Raw genomic sequence first — 16,294 nt, forward strand, 5'->3', positions numbered from 1 at the left:
TTGCTGGCGATCCTTTCTTTCCTCACTCTACTCTGGCCCTTGCACATCACCTTTCAACTTCACAAACACATCTTCTCTGCCAAGGGCATTCCTCAGAGCTCTAGTCCTGTGAGATGGTCTGTACTCAAGGTTTCTGTGATCAGATGAGTTTGGGAGATGCTGAACATTATTGTATCTTGAAGACTTATGGGGACTCTTAAATGCCCAGCAACGTGCATAGAACACATTAAAGGTTGTGAACAATGTTGTGTTTAAGAAGACTGTTTAACTCAGAAATTTCCAAACTTGCTTGACCATTCTTTACTATATCATTCAAGTTACTACTAAGACATTCAAACAATTCAGTTTCAATTTTATGGTCACCTATTTTTATATTAACGAACACATTCTTTAATCTTCGATAAGGCTTCATTACTAGTCCATAATTAGAGGACTTTGCCACTTATGATTTTCCTCTAGAGGGGAAAAAAAACCCAAAGGAGAAAGCACTAAGATTATTCACCTGGAATCTACTGATTTATTAAGGATAGAAATAGGAAACCTCTGACATAACTCAGTTTTCACTCAATTTGGGTGCTAAGTATTTTTTTCCAAATTTAGAAAATGGGCTAAATGTTTTCCAATCACTCGGTACACTCTTGTTTTCCTTTTAAGACTTTTTAGCTGCAACCTCTGCAGGTCTCACATTCTTTCAGGACAATCCTGATGTGCTTGGGGATTATGTCAGTTAGTTCCTGGATCAGCAGAGGGTAGATTAGCTATTCCCAGCTCGCCTGAAACCATCACTCATGATTAGTCAATTTCCAACTTGATCTCTATTGCAATTTTTGCTTTAATTTTAATAACATCATCTGATAGAGTTCCTAGTAACCTTTTCTTATGAACACTAGAAACCAAGTGGGAATTGAAACATTAGCCTTTCCAGTCATGTTCCTTCTCTCCACAATTTGTGGAAGTTTATGTTTGTTATACTGAATATCTTTCTGGTGTCTTTATTCATTTATTATTACTGTTCATGAGACTATTTCCACTAAGGGTAGCCTACAGAAATAAGATAGTCTGTTGTCACTGATAATTCTCAATTATTTAGAACAGTGTGTGGCACAGAGGAAGCACTCAATAAATATTTGTTGAAGGAAGGAAAAGAGATGGATGGGTGAATTTTACATGGGACTGAAATTATGTTTTCAAGTGTTGGACAACTTTTCAGTCTTATAAAAATAGAGTAGGTGTTTCTGGCGACACCAGCCCTTGTACTAATGTGCTCTAAATCAGCCAAAGCCACTGGATACACGATATAGCAGTTTTAGTGTTCCAGTGAAGAACCAAAAAGAAATTATTTTAGTAAGATTAACTGATTTACCCTAGAAGTTTTTCTCATAAATAAGTCCAAGTTCTGTTTCTGATTCATGTTTAACTAGACATTTTCTAACCATTTAATGAAAGATACAGATGTAGTAATTAATACATACTTTGGAGGAAGAAACATACTTAGCTTTAGGAAAGTAAAAGCAAAATATCTATTTTCCCCCATAAGCAAGAGCTGAGATTTGACCTTTAATGAAGATTAACATTTTACTTACAAAAAGTGCTATTTAATTTAGAAATTTTCAGGCTTACAGAGGAAATGCTCAGATGATTCAAAATAGAAAATATACAATAAATAAATATATAAAAAATGTTTAGGGCTTCCCTGGTGGCGCAGCGGTTGAGAGTCTGCCTGCCGATGCAGGGGACACAGGTTCGTGCCCCAGTCCGGGAGGATCCCACATGCCTCGGAGCGGCTGGGCCCGTGAGCCATGGCCGCTGAGCCTGTGTGTCCAGAGCCTGTGCTCCACAACGGGGGAGGCCACAACAGTGAAAGGCCCGCGTACCGCAAAAAAAAAAAAAAAAAAAAATGTTTAGCCACAGCAATAATTTTAAAAGTAAAATTAAAATATTCCTGTTGAGCCTACAAAATTGGCAAAAATGAAAAAAACGATGACACCCAGATTCTTCCATATACTACTGAGAAGTGTAATTTCCCTTCTGGAGGGCAGCTGGTCATATATGTCAAAAAAGCCTTAAATCTTTATATAACATTTGGTCAAAGAATGATACATACCGAAATTCACAATGATGAAATAATTATGAATTTTTACAAAGGTTTATGTACTAGTAGGGTCAATCCACTGCTATTTCTAAGAGCAAAAAATTGGAGACAACTTTTACAGCCAAATGATATAATATCAAGCAAATAAATCAGGCTATATCTATTCAAGAGCAAGCTTTACAATTAGAAGGCAGTATTATAGAAACAAAGACACAGAGAATAATATTTAAGCTAGATTATTCTTAAAGGACCCAAATTTAAAAGCATATGTTCAGTAGAATCACTTTGGGGAAAAACTAGAATATAAAAATATGAATATGTATATATGAGAATAGAACTACATAAGACCAAAGAAGTTTTGCTTTTTAAAGAACTGCAACTTCTGCACTTAAAAATGAGATAGGTGTACCTTCCTAGAGTAGTTTTAATCTCTGCATAAAGTATTGCCAGTAACAAATATTTATCATTCTGAATAGCATGTGGAAGAGATGACTATAAAACTGCCAAACTTCATTAACATGTATTTATTATACTATATATTTTATATGATATTTTATTATACTATATTTAATTATATATTTATATATAGTATTTTCAGCTAATGGAACTCTCGCTTCAAAACAAGTAAAATGGTTCATATTTGCAAGGAGAATTTAAGTATTTTGTTTAGCTTTGAAAAGCCTCCTTAGCTTCATATTTTATGAAGATGTTCTTATATTAGTACAAAAGTTCTATTAAAAAGGAACAGAATTTCATTTAAATATGAACAGTGGTTTAGAAAACAAAGGCAAGTAGGAAAGAAAGTTCATATTTGGCCTTATTTAAAATGGTTAGTATCAGAGATGTAGAGCCTCAACTGAGGTGCAAAAATATTCAATATAAAGAAGAAAGCACTTCATTTACTAATCCAAGTTTTAAGAGGGGTCCGGAATATGTCAGTTCTAAAGGATGAGGCAGATTCTCCATTGATCAGGATTTCCCATCGGAGCACAAATAATGCTCTAAATATACAGAAGCTAATTTAAGAAAGATTGGCATGGGTTTGTCATTGGCATAATGTCATTGGTTAAGGTTCAATTATAAACATTTCCAAATGTTATAGTTTTCTTTATACTTCTTGTGGGAAAACAGAGCCTTGGGTTTCTCTTCCCGAGACTAAATTTTTACTTTATCTACATATGCCACTAAACAATACCCCAGCTTAAAGAAACCTAATCTTTGTGAAAAACCATGGCAACATTTGAGACCATGAGACTCCATGACTGAATTAACAATCTGCATATGAAATCCACAGCAACCTTTTCTGCAGTATTTCACAACATTGACTTGAGGAGAATTTACTTATACCGGCAGCTCAAGTCAGCCACCAAGTACAAAAATACGAGTAGGATATGAAGAGGCTCACCTCTGATACCACTACTGACATTACCCTCTCCACGACTGATGCTGTGACTAATAACATCATTGAACTTCTTATGTTCTAGGCACTAGGTTAAGTGTTTTTATGTAAGAGGGATGGTCCTTGCTTTAAACATTTTTTTTTTTTCTGATGGGGCATATGAGAGAGTTGTGCCTCTTAGTCACTCACGCAACAAATGGTGAATGAGAGCAACTGTGTTTAAGGTATTTACCAGCACTTATTCATGGGAAAGGGCATGAGAGTGGGATGGAAGGTGCCACTACTTTCAGAGAAGCCTACAACACACAAAGTATTGAATAGCATAAAGGTACAATTTCTACACAAAAGGCATCCTTGGGGCTTCCCTGGTGGCGCAGTGGTTGAGAGTCCGCCTGCCGATGCAGGGGACGCGGGTTCCTGCCCCGGTCCGGGAGGATCCCGCATGCCGCGGAGCAGCTGGGCCCGTGAGCCATGGCTGCTGGGCCTGCGCGTCCGCAGCCTGTGCTCCGCGACGGGAGAGGCCACAACAGTGAGAGGCCCGCGTACCGCAAAAAAAAAAAAAAAAAAAAAAAAAAAGGCATCCTTTTCTACCTAATAGTAATAATGAACACAAAGTCAAATTAGTCTTGAAAATGAACTTCTTTAAAATATATTCCTTAGGGACTGTAAATTTAAAAAGAAAAAAGAATACATATGGAAAAGAATTTGAAAAAGAATAATATTATATGTGTAAAACTGAATCACTCTGCTGTAGACTTGAAACTAACCCAACATTGTAAATCAACTACGCTTCAATTAAAAAAAAGGATACCTATGGAATTACAGGGCGAGAAAGAGGTCCTTTACAGGAAGAAGCATTTATGTACCTTTGCTTCCAACCCCAATAGTTATTCCAATTAATTTTAAACAGAATCTGCATTATTCTGCTATATTCAATATAATGATCTAGTTATATTAAAGGTATAGAGAAGTGACCCATATCACTATAATTTAGTTAATAGTAATACTAGTCCTTAATTTATTTTCATTTTTAAATGTGCAATTGTCTAAAATTTAATTATATGTTTTAGTTAACGCAAGTGTTGCTTTTTCTTAATGTTTTGAAAGAGGCCTGGCTTTGGATGTGTGAAGTCAGTTGTTTTCCTGGTTTCTCTTTTCGCAACAGAGAAGAATTCAGCCTGAGTTCTGATATGTAATTTCCCTAAACTCATTGAACCTGTTTTCATCTAGTCACCCTACTTCAGTTATAACCTGTGTGGTTACTTTATTTAAACATATTAAGGTACACTAAAAAATTAAAAAAAAACCAAACTGTACCTTTTATCTAAAGACAAAAAATGCACAGTGTCTCCTTTTCCATTTTTCTGATGAATTTTGCTTCTCAGTCTTCATGAGTTGTTTCAATTTATGTATCTATTCTTTCCTTGCACACAAAATATGCCACAAACCAGAATTAATTTTCCATCCTTATTAACTTCCTAGATTTCAAAGCTTGTAAACTTGATGTATCTTCTGATCTGGCTATCATCGCTTGATATATTTGGGGTGCAGATTCGATTTTAAACAGATATGAGTTTTTCAATATTAACCATGAAAATATCTAAGGAGGCCTCTCATATGTCTCTTTTTCTTTTTTTAAAATTTATTTATTTATTTTTGGCTGAGTTGGGTCTTTGTTGCTGCGCGCAGGCTTTCTCTAGTTGCAGCGAGCGGAGGCTACTCTTAGTTGCGGTGCGTGGGCTTCTCGTTGCAGTGGCTTCTCTTTTTGCGGAGCACGGGCTCTAGGTGTGTGGGCTTCAGTAGTTGTGGCGCATGGGCTCAGTAGTTGTGGCTCACGGGCTGAGGTGCTCCGCGGCATGTGGGATCTTCCAGGACCAGGGCTCGAACCCATCTCCCCTGCATTGGCAGGCGGATTCTTAACCACTGTGCCACCAAGGAAGCCCTCTCATATGTCTTTTAAGTCACCTCTCTTCCAGGCAAGATATCTTTATTTCTTTCCACTGTTTTTCATCAGATATGGTTTCAAGGCCTCTCACCAATAGCTGGATGCACCTACTCTGTTCTTGTCTTTATTAAAATACCGTAGCCAGAATTAAATACAGCATTCTATCTAGGTGGGTTATGGCCAGGCCAGGGTATAATGGAACTGCTGTCTTCCTTAATCTGGTAACATGGAACTAGCTGTGGGGGTGGCCATGTCAGGCAAGAGCTAAAACACAGGGACACCTTCAGTAACTGTTATTATCCCAGGTCTCCTAAACTCTACACTCGTACAATTGATTTCTTTTAACCCGACTTCAGGACATTGCCTTTATCTTTCACCACCCTATCTAAAATAGGCTTGCCTCCCCGCAGTCTTCATCTTTACCTGAATTTGGCTTCAGAGAAATCATGTCTATCTGAAATTTTATTATTTATTTACTGCTATGCAACTTTATCGTCTATTTACCCAACGAGAATGCCAATACCATAAGAGTGGAGCCTTTATCTTATCTACCTAGGTACTGCCTGGCATAGAGAAAGTATCCAATAAATGGCTGTTCAACGAATTCATCATCATTTGATAAATTCTATCTTCTTCAATTCTGAATAAATCATTTGAATGCTAATTCTGTCAATCTATCATACTACCCAATTCTCTGAGACAACATCTATTGAAAATTTGGTAAGAACGCTTTCCATGTCTTCATCCAAGTTATATACCCAACATTCATCAAATTCTGTTGTTTTGTTAGAATAGAACAAGAGGGCCCAAGTACACAGTCTTACAGTATACGGTATTTAATTCCTTTCAGAGTGACAATGCACCTTAATTAGCACATTTTGGGAAAGGGCATCCTAATGCTATTACCTAGCTTAGTGCATAATTTGGTAAAAGTCTCAATCAGAAAACAAATGGAAATACCTTTATTAAGATCAATGTAAACTACATGTATAATATTTCCCTGACTTATCAGTCTAGAAATCCTATCAAAAAGGAAAGCAGACATTGGTTGTTTCAGAGACCCCAGCATTGAGGTGGCTAGTGACCACTTTCTTATTTTCCTTTTCGTTTGACAGAGAAATCCTCCGAGGATTTCTACTAATTTCTACTCCTAATTTCTAATGATCAGGAATAGTCACTTTATAATCACAGTCCTCTTAGTGCACAGGGATGGATACAAAGCGTCTAGATTTCCGCTTGCTGGCAGCCATGCTTTTCCAGTGTGAACATCATTCTCTTGTGTGCATGAAGATAAAATTAACACAGGAACCGGTGGCTCTGCTTTCCACCTGACAGCTGTTACGTGCTGTAAACAACGGTCCACCACACTTTCTTTTTCGTGCTCTAAAAATACCTTGACTGTCTAACTCTTAAAAGTTTTGCAAAAGCCTCATCGTGTGCGGCTGCTTAACTCTTCCTGCATTGATTCTTTTAGATTATTGTTACTCTTTTTTCACACCCTCTGCTTCTCTCTTTCTCTTCTCTACACAGCCAAGCTTAACAATTAGTTCTTAGAGTAGCCACACTTGTGCTTCAGATGCCTCTCCCTTTTCTTCTCTCTGAGATAAGTTATCATCATCATGTCAGTACTTCTTTTTGGGGATCTTCACTCTTGAGTTTCCCTTTCTTGTTAGGGCTGTCATCTAGGTATCTGCAGCAAGCACCATTTCTCTCATTTACTCTCTCATTTACTGAATCCTCAGGATTTAATGCACTTCCTGGCACACAGTAGGTACTCAAGAAACATTTGTTTAATCAATGAGTAAATATTCTCTGTAATTCCTTCATTTTGACTTCCTAAAGCTTAGGGCATTCACCTGATTGTGTCCTTGAACTCTTCCTCATCTAATAGAGATGGTAGATGCTTTCTTTTAGTATTACCATTAATTCTTCTTTACCAATCAGGTTGTTGTTTTTGTTTTGTTAATAAGTCAAAGTTATATCTTAAATAGTGGTACTCCATTCAGCTTTCACAATATTCAGAGGTATTACTTGCTGATGGACAATAAAGAAGATCCCTGGATATACATAAAAAGTTATATTAAAATATTATATGGCATCATATTTTAATTGATAAATCAGCATCACAGTTATCAGAATATACAGTTTTATAAAAATTCTCCTGTGTATTCAGCGTTCAGGATTTTTGTCTTATTTCTGAGAATGCATATGAAGGTTCCTCACTACATAAAAAATAATTTTAAAAAGAAAGTATTAGAACAGTAGAATGGGTTTAATTAACTTCTTTCATGCCCATCTTCCATTGGATACTAGAGATATCTGACTGCCCTCTGAGAGGAACGCCTGATGTGTATGAAAGGGTTATATTCAAAATGTGACCCAAATCTTTTGTTGAAATGAGAAATCAGATTTATAATTTACTTCGACTGTGAATGCCTACCAACATTTCTATCTTAATACAAATTTCAGCAAGCAACTAGCAGATAATAAATTGCTGAATCACAGATCTTGAAAGAAAACCAATCTATCGTCTTGATTTTAGGGATAGTCATTCAAGACACACACAGTTTTAAGAGACTATGAGACGTGGAATGTTAACAACCTTCACTGTCAGGAAACTTCCTAAAATTTCGTCCGAATGCCTCAAGCATCACTTTAAGCTCATTTCCTCTCATTGAACAGAGGCAGGACAGCTGGTCAGCATCTTCCATCTGCACCGCCTTCAGCCTTCCTCTAACTGTGTTACACAACACCCTTCTGAAATGGGAGTAGGAGGTCAATTTGAAACAGGAGAGAAAACTCTCAGGAAAAAAATCTTGCGGGAAATAGCGTTTTAAACTTAACTTTGAATGGGGCTATAGATTAGGTCAGGGAATGGGCCAAAATACTGAACTGCTGTTCCCTGAATAATTCAGACTAATTCTTAAATAGCATTCGGGGGTCATAAAACACCAGGCCTGGATATTGAAGATGTTTGTGCTTCATCAAAAAGTCTCTGAATGTGACTCTCTGGCATACTGCCAACAAGGTCAGCTCTTTGGGGGAAAACCCTATGCCAAAGGCCAAAGAGGCAGCTGTGTTTCTCAGCTCCTGAGAGCTTCCAGCTCAACACCCACACAAGCTCAATTATGAACAAATTAAAGGGATCTGGACCGAACATAGTAATTCTGGTAATTTAAATAAATAGAGGAAAGTCTACAATTAGTAGGAAAAGATTGATTTTCTGGAAAACCCAGAAAATGACACCCTAACCCCTTTGAATAAGCATAGTTACATCTAATTATTTAAAAATAAATTCCCTTTATTCATCATTTTAATCATTTCTGATCTGACTTAAATGTGGCCACATGCATGCCAGCAAAAGTATCCACAAATATTGAGGCAGAATAGCCTCAAAAAATCTATAACTTTTAGATATATAGGAATTAATGACCCTGAGTAAAATTATAATCAGAGTCTTACACCTACATTTTAGATCACATAGATAAATGTTGTTACTCATTTCTACCTTCTTCAAACGCACAGAAAAATGTAGAGTCATTCAGAAAGAATCAAAGATTCAATACTGGGGAATCTATTAAAATAACTCACTATATTAATAGAATAAAGAACAAAATACACATCATCCTGTATAGATCCTTAAAATCACTTAATAAAATTCAACATCCATTCCTGATTAAACAAAGTGAGCAAATAAAAAAACTTTTCAAGAAGCTAGGAACACAAAGAAACTTGTTTAAATTGATCAAAGCATTTCTATCAGGAACCAAGAGCAAACATCATAAATTAATGGGCACACCCATGGTAGAAGCATTCCTCTTTAATCTTTAAATTCATTTTTGATGAGCTGATCTCAAGTTCATGTGGGAGAATAAATGCATGTGAAGGGCCAAAGTAATTTTACAAAAGAAGAAAAAACAGAGGAAGATAGCTCTATAAGTTATCAAAATACAGTGTAGTCAGATGACAATTGAAACAGGGTGATACTGGCATGGGACAGACCAATGTATCAATAGAACAGCATGTCTAGAAATCACCCTGTGTATGAAAGGGAATTTAGTATTCAATGTGACTGCATTCCAAATTAATGGGGGAAGGACATAAAAGTCAGTAAATGTTATGAATAATTTGCCTATTTACATGGAGAAAAATTTTTCCACCTCATAAACCATGAATAAAATTATTGCTAAACATGGAAGAAAAACACCAAGCCTTTAAATGTACAAGAAAATAAATGAGATAAATAAAACCAAACAGTCATGAAGGAAAAGATGGAAATATTTGACTATAAGACTAAAGCCTTTTTTATAGTAGAGGATATCACGATCAAACTAAGAAGACAAATAATAGATTGCAAAAGTTATTTATAACATACATAACAATATTCTAAAGATGAAAAAGAATTAACAAATGGAAACATTTTCGGCAAAGAATACGAATAAACAAATCATAGAATAAAGAATAAGAATACAAACGCACCAAACCCCCTTATCCAAACCAAAAGATGCAAACTCTCAATTAAGTCCAAATTTAATCAAAAGGGGAAAAGTAAATAATAAATCAAGATTCATTCATATAACATAACACTATACAATTAGTGTAAAGAAACACAATGTGTGACAGAGATGTCTGTACATAGATGGAATGGCAATTAGGTAGAGTACTCTCTATAAGGATATACATAGCAAACTAAAATTTTCTATAAGGATATACATAGCAAACTAAAATCATGTTTGTATCTCGGAAATAAAAGAAGGAGATGGGGATGAGAAGTCTTTATTTTTCACAATAAGAACTGCCTGTCTTTGGAAACATAAGTGAAAAGAAATAAATGGAACCCACTCACCTTTAAAATAATTTGAACATAATATGCAAATGAAAATACTAGCTTAGGCTCGGCAGCAAAAATGAAACAAATAAAAACAAAGAAGGTACCGATGAGGCTTATTAGCCGTTGAAGAAGTTTAAAGGCTTTATAAAGGAGGAATATCCAACATAAATTATGCAATAAATAGGAGGTTTATCTTTTTCATTTTGAACATATGAAATTGCTGTTTTTCTAGGTCAAACACAATCAAGTAGCACTAATTTGCTGTTCAACCTAAATACCTCAATTTTTTAAACTTTTTGAAGGATGGATCTTGACCCTGAGAGGATTATTCCTCTAAGCACAGTCACCAACCTTTTTATCAAATATATTCATTCCTTATGTTGGCCCAGTGCCATATATGGAAAACTAAACTACCTACAATATCTTTTTCATCTAATCAAACAGGGAAGACACTTCCAAATGTTTACCATGCTGGTATCGCCTGAGCTTATTCATTGAGAAAAAACAACATACTTATTGAGCTCACTCAATTGTTCTGAGAATAGGGGTTCAGAATGGCCCTAGAATGTTGACCTCAGAGCCCTCTGAAAGACTGTTAGCTTTAATTTGGCTTTTCCTGGAAGGGACCAAACTTTGATAGTTTCTTACAAAATGCTTTTATAACACATTTTACCACTTGTGCTGTATGGTGCATTTAAACCAATGCTTTTAGTTTGATACTTGTATCCTGAAGACAATAGCTCATGACCTTCGCCCAACTATGTAAAATTGAACAAACATTACTATTGTCATTTATGTTATAAGTACAATAAAATGCAAAGGGTGACTGCTAACTATTCATATTTTGCAAGGGCTATTTCATTCTAAACGAAAACATTTCTCAGAAACAAAATTTTCAGTAACAAAAAATGTAAACAGAAAATCTGTTTCTGGACGTGGCTTAGGTTTTGTTTTTATGGAACTGATATAATTTTCTTCTTTCTTAAGATGGATGCTATGTTTTTCTTTTGCAGAGACTTTTAAAAACCGCACTACTGGCTACTTATTTTTTTTTTAATTAAATGAGGAAAAGAGTAATATATTTCTCACCCCAAATTAAGAGCAGTTTTTACCCATTCATCTTCTTTATAGAGAAATTGGAAAGACAGAACAGGAAATATTTATCAAGCACTCTATAAAAACAAATTGCTCCTTAAATTATTAGTAGTAATCTGTGTCACTGTCACACATTATTCCTTTGGTCAGAGGTTCACGCTTGAGAAAATACTCCTTTTTGACCAGTGCTTGAGACAGCTTCCTTATTAAGGCTTTCTGTCAGTCTCTTACTGTAAGTGATTAGAGCAAATGTATCCCAGCAATCTAGTTAATTTATAGAAAATAGAATCAACTTCTCTTTTTTCATCGTGACTGAACATCTTTTTGAACTCCTAAAAATGAGTAACAGATAAGCACTATTTATCAGATTGTTTCACGGAACACGCCGTTTTGATTATTCCATTTTCTTGGTGCTACTAATGAAATATGTAATATGCTTCGGAAAACAAACAAACAAACAAAAAAGACATTGGCAAAGCTTGGCCTCTGAACATTCAGAAAGCAGTGAATATTTTGCTGAGAAGTTATTTTGCACCAGTATCCTATTCCAATAGTTCTCTCTCTCTAAGGACCCATGGGAGTGCAACAATGTGCTTGGGTATCTGAGATGTCTTCCGGGATCTCACATTCCAGAGCCTGGAGAACAGAGTTTGCAGGGACCCTTGCTCTGCCCTGGCAGCCAACAGTCACCCAGAAATTCCTTGTAGGACTCAGAATCTCACTGAGGTTGTCTGGGCACGAAACCAAAGTACCTTGACTCCCTCAATCTGGCAAACCCAGGGACCCCTCTTCCATCTGGTATTACAGGATTTGGAGATGGGCACTTATAGAGATAGATCTTCTCCACTGCCGCCATCCCCATCCATTGCACAGAGAGATGGGATGCCCTGTAGAAGAGGATTCATTGAACTGCCTTACCTTCCCAGGCCCTGCAACAGGTATGTACATGAGAAACAGAAGAACACTTGCAGAGGTGAGAGTACAAACGCAAAGGCAGGTGAGTTAAAGATGCTTAATGGCATTCAGATCCTCCGGAAGGAATACTCCTATTTTTCTGACCTATATATAAAAATGTCACTTATCTCTCTTTTAAAAAGGGGTAATTACGATTAAATGTGTGAGAGGAGACAGGAAGATAGGATGACCAATATCCCCTCTTCCAAGCTTCAGCAAACCCTGCCCCCTAAAGTTGGAGTTGAAGAAACAACGGCAGGACATTCAAGAAGATAGATGGGCTGAGGCCGGACAGCTGATCTGGATGTCACCTCACCCTCACTTACCAAGGTCCATGCTCTTTGAGGCTTTCAGATTCATTGATTCAGGCTGCCTGGCTGGTGTCGCAGATCTGAAGTTGAGGCGCTGATCCGGAAAAAATACTGCTGCATCCACCCCAGAGCTGCAGAAAGAAGCCATACGCCATATTTAGGTTTAGAATAAAATCTTATTTTTTATTCAGCAGTTCTCATTTTGAATACAGCCCCTCATCGCTCCCTCTGCAGCTCCCTCTCCCATTGCAGAGCACAGGCTCTGGACGCGCAGGCTCAGCGGCCATGGCTCACAGGCCCAGCCACTCCGCGGCATGTGGGATCCTCCCGGACTGGGGCACGAACCTGTGTCCCCTGCACCGGCAGGCGGACTCTCAACCACTGCGCCACCAGGGAAGCCCCAACCAGGCATTTTCAACCACCTCGTGAACCTCAGGTTTCTTTTACGAGATATAGCAACTCTGTTTTCATGCATTTTATCATATTCTGCAATTTAAATAATATTCTCTGGCTAATATCATGTTTTCCTCTTCACTGATTTCTGCCAGTTGGGATCCTGCTATACAATATATAACTTTAAGTGGGTAAAGCAAACCCACAAAGCACTGGCGCTTCAAAGGATGTCACTAGATACTAGCAGAGCCTAAAGGCAGGTTAAGAGAGATCTGTGGGCTAACAACGCCCTTCCTTTAAAAACAAGTGTAAGGGTTGTATCCTTTCTAGAAAACCATTCTGTTGAATGACTGATGGCTGCCGTAGTTTGGTTTTCTACTTTATTTAGGTCTATTTTCTAAAACTAATGTTAATGCTGAGCAAATAGTCTGCTCATCAATAATACCAACAGGAAGTAATGGGAAAAGCACAGCTGACAATTTAGACAAAAGATACATCAAATGCCCATTACAGGCTTCCTAGTACTTGTAATCTCAAAGAATTCCATTTCTGATGAATATTTTATTTATTTTGCTTGAGGATGGAGATTATATAAGGGAATTACAGACAATGACTCATTTCTTGATCTAGAAATAAATTATATTTATATACTTTTCATGAATTAAATTACAGCCACTTTCTCCCTTGGTACTCTCCCTTGGTACATGTATTTACAAAGTAAATATGGTAGCTCGTTTCAACACAACTTTAATCTTAAATACAGTAAAAACTCAAATCAAGTATCCTCGGTAAATCTGAAAGTACTGAGGTTGAATTTTTTTCAAACGGTTGGGATTTGACATTGTAAAAAATAAAATAACCCCCAAATTCAACGGTCATGAATGAGAATCCTTATAAAATGTACTGGGGGATCTCGGTTTCTTAACCAAATACACCAAAATAAGTTTAACCTTTTCTTGAAACTTATTAGTCATGTATATTTAGTATTGCCTTGCAGCAATAATAATATTGCTGAATGAATGGGCCTCTGTTATTGTAATAGAGTGTAATATAGTATAATACAGCACAGCATTCAAAAGCACAGACTCCAGAGCAGGTCTGCCCATTTCTAAATCCTGGCTCTGCTCCTTACTAGCTGTGGGACTGGGCAAGTTATTGAACCTCTCTGTGCTTCCATTTTCTTATGTATAAAATGGGTATAATTACACTTCCTACCTCCTAGGGTTGGCATCAGATAAAATGAGTTACAAAGATTTGCAAAGTAAGGAGAATAGTGTCTGGTGCAGAGTAAGTGCTGTAGAAACATTTGGGAAACAAACAGATAAACACATAGACCTTCTTTAGCTTCCCAAATGACTAAGTTTCTGCTTTTCAAGTTATCCAAGTTTTTTTTACAGTTTTTTTGCCTTTTCTGTTTTTGTCAGACTCTCTGTGGGCTTGTGACTAAGAGCCCTTCTCTCCTTCTGTTTAGAAGGAATGATGTTTAGGGCCCTGGGCTTGGGAGCGAGATGCTAGTGTGGGTGGCCTCAATTTACTAGTGCATAAAATGGACACAGTGTATAGCACAGGGTACTACATTCAATAGCCTGTAATAAACCATAATGGAAAAGAATTTTTTAAAATTGGACAGTAATAGAATTTACTTAAGAAAGTTATTGTAAGTATGAAATAAACTAAGATATGTTAAATACTGACAATAGTACCTAGCACACAGTAAGAACTCAACAAAGTAAGCTATTAATCCTTTCCTTTGTTTCTGTAGGTTAGCGTGGTCTTTGAATGAGGGCCTGAGGCACTCTCCAGCAAAGAAATTATACAATCTGCCCTCCGTATCCTCAGGTACGGCATTCAAGGATCACCCAAACTGGGATCAAAAATATTCAGAAAAAAAAAATTCCAGAAAGTTCCAAAAAGCAAAACTTGAACTTTTCATGCCCTGGCAACTATTTACATAGCATCTACATTGTATTAAGTGATTTGAAGTATATGGGAGGATGTTATATGCAAATACTATACCATTTTATACCACGGACTTGAGCATCCGCAGCTTTCGGTATCCGCGGGGGTCCTGGAACAAAAACTCCTCATAGATACCGAGGGACAACTGTACATTTTTTCATGAAAATTTCCTCAAGAAGCTTAAATCAACTCTTTAGAATTATGAAGGTTTTTCTTTTCTTTCTTTCTTTCTTTTGGCTTCTTTCTGGTGTCTGGTTACGTGCTCAATAAAGAAAGCTACCGACATAAGGCATATTAGATGTGGTATCTAGTGGTAGTGGACAAATATGTCAATTGTAAACAAAAATCCTGACCTGCTAGTGCTGTTGACACTGGCTTGGCATAATAGCAATATTTTAATTGTTTTAGCCCACTTTAAAGAAGAATTCTGAGATGCCATGGTGAATATGAGCTTCCCCCTGAGCACTGATGTTTTGGAAGCACTTGCCTTTAAATGTGTTACTCAACCTTTATTTGCACTTAGTTTTTCATCCTTTGATCTCTTGTGATGACATGGTTTTAGTGTCAGAGAGACTCATGGCCTTCGTGGAACCAGTGAATTTAAGAGCTGGAAGACCTTAAAGGTCACCTCATCTAACTCTTCATCTTGTAGATAAGACACTGAGGCCCAAAGAGGAGACTGATGTTCCAAGGTCACACAGCTGGCCAGTGCCAAAGCCAGGACCAGATTGTGGTTTCTTGAACTCTTCCCAGAGCTGCAAAAGCTTTGGCTAAAATGGTGGCCAGCCTGGGACACAGGTTGTTGCTGATCTTGAGCCCACGGAAATCAGACTTTTCCCTCTTACTGCAGTTTCACGCACACTCTCTCATGCAGCTTGCATTTTAGGTTAGTTTTTTGTTTCAACAGTGGTTCATATTGTGAAACAAAAGAAAATTAAAGGGTTAATCAAAATAGATGCCACATGTTATAATGAATGCCTTTAGGGAGGAGGTTTAGAACCAACATGAATATTCCTCATTAAAACAGCTCACGCTGGGCTTCCCTGGTGGTGCAGTGGTTGAGAGTCCGCCTGCCGATGCAGGGGACGTGGGTTCGTGCCCCGGTCCGGGAAGATCCCACATGCCGCGGAGCGGCTGGGCCTGTGAGCCATGGCTGCTGAGCCTGTGCATCCGGAGCCTGTGCTCAGCAACAGGAGAGGCTGCAACAGTGAGAGGCCCACGTACCGCAAAAAAAAAACAAAAAAACAAAAAAAAAAACCAGCTCACGCTGCATTTAAAGTGCTCTGCTCAAGGCAGACTATGGGAATCTACCCAA

General features: G+C 37.3%; 1 protein-coding gene across 2 annotated transcripts in view; it reads right to left on the minus strand.

Moving 5' to 3' along the window:
• Positions 1-16,294, minus strand: part of PARD3B (par-3 family cell polarity regulator beta) — a 1,035,739-nt gene that overhangs the window by 411,040 nt on the left and 608,405 nt on the right. For both annotated transcript variants that reach the window (XM_029225239.1, XM_029225240.1), the window contains one exon: positions 12,643-12,758. In XM_029225239.1, coding sequence (XP_029081072.1) covers positions 12,643-12,758 — 116 coding nt within the window. The remainder of the gene's footprint in view (positions 1-12,642; positions 12,759-16,294) is intronic.

This window comes from Monodon monoceros, unplaced genomic scaffold (genome assembly GCF_005190385.1).
Source record: "Monodon monoceros isolate NGI ecotype Baffin Bay Population unplaced genomic scaffold, NGI_Narwhal_1 Super_Scaffold_16, whole genome shotgun sequence".
In the NCBI taxonomy this organism is placed as follows: domain Eukaryota; kingdom Metazoa; phylum Chordata; class Mammalia; order Artiodactyla; family Monodontidae; genus Monodon; species Monodon monoceros.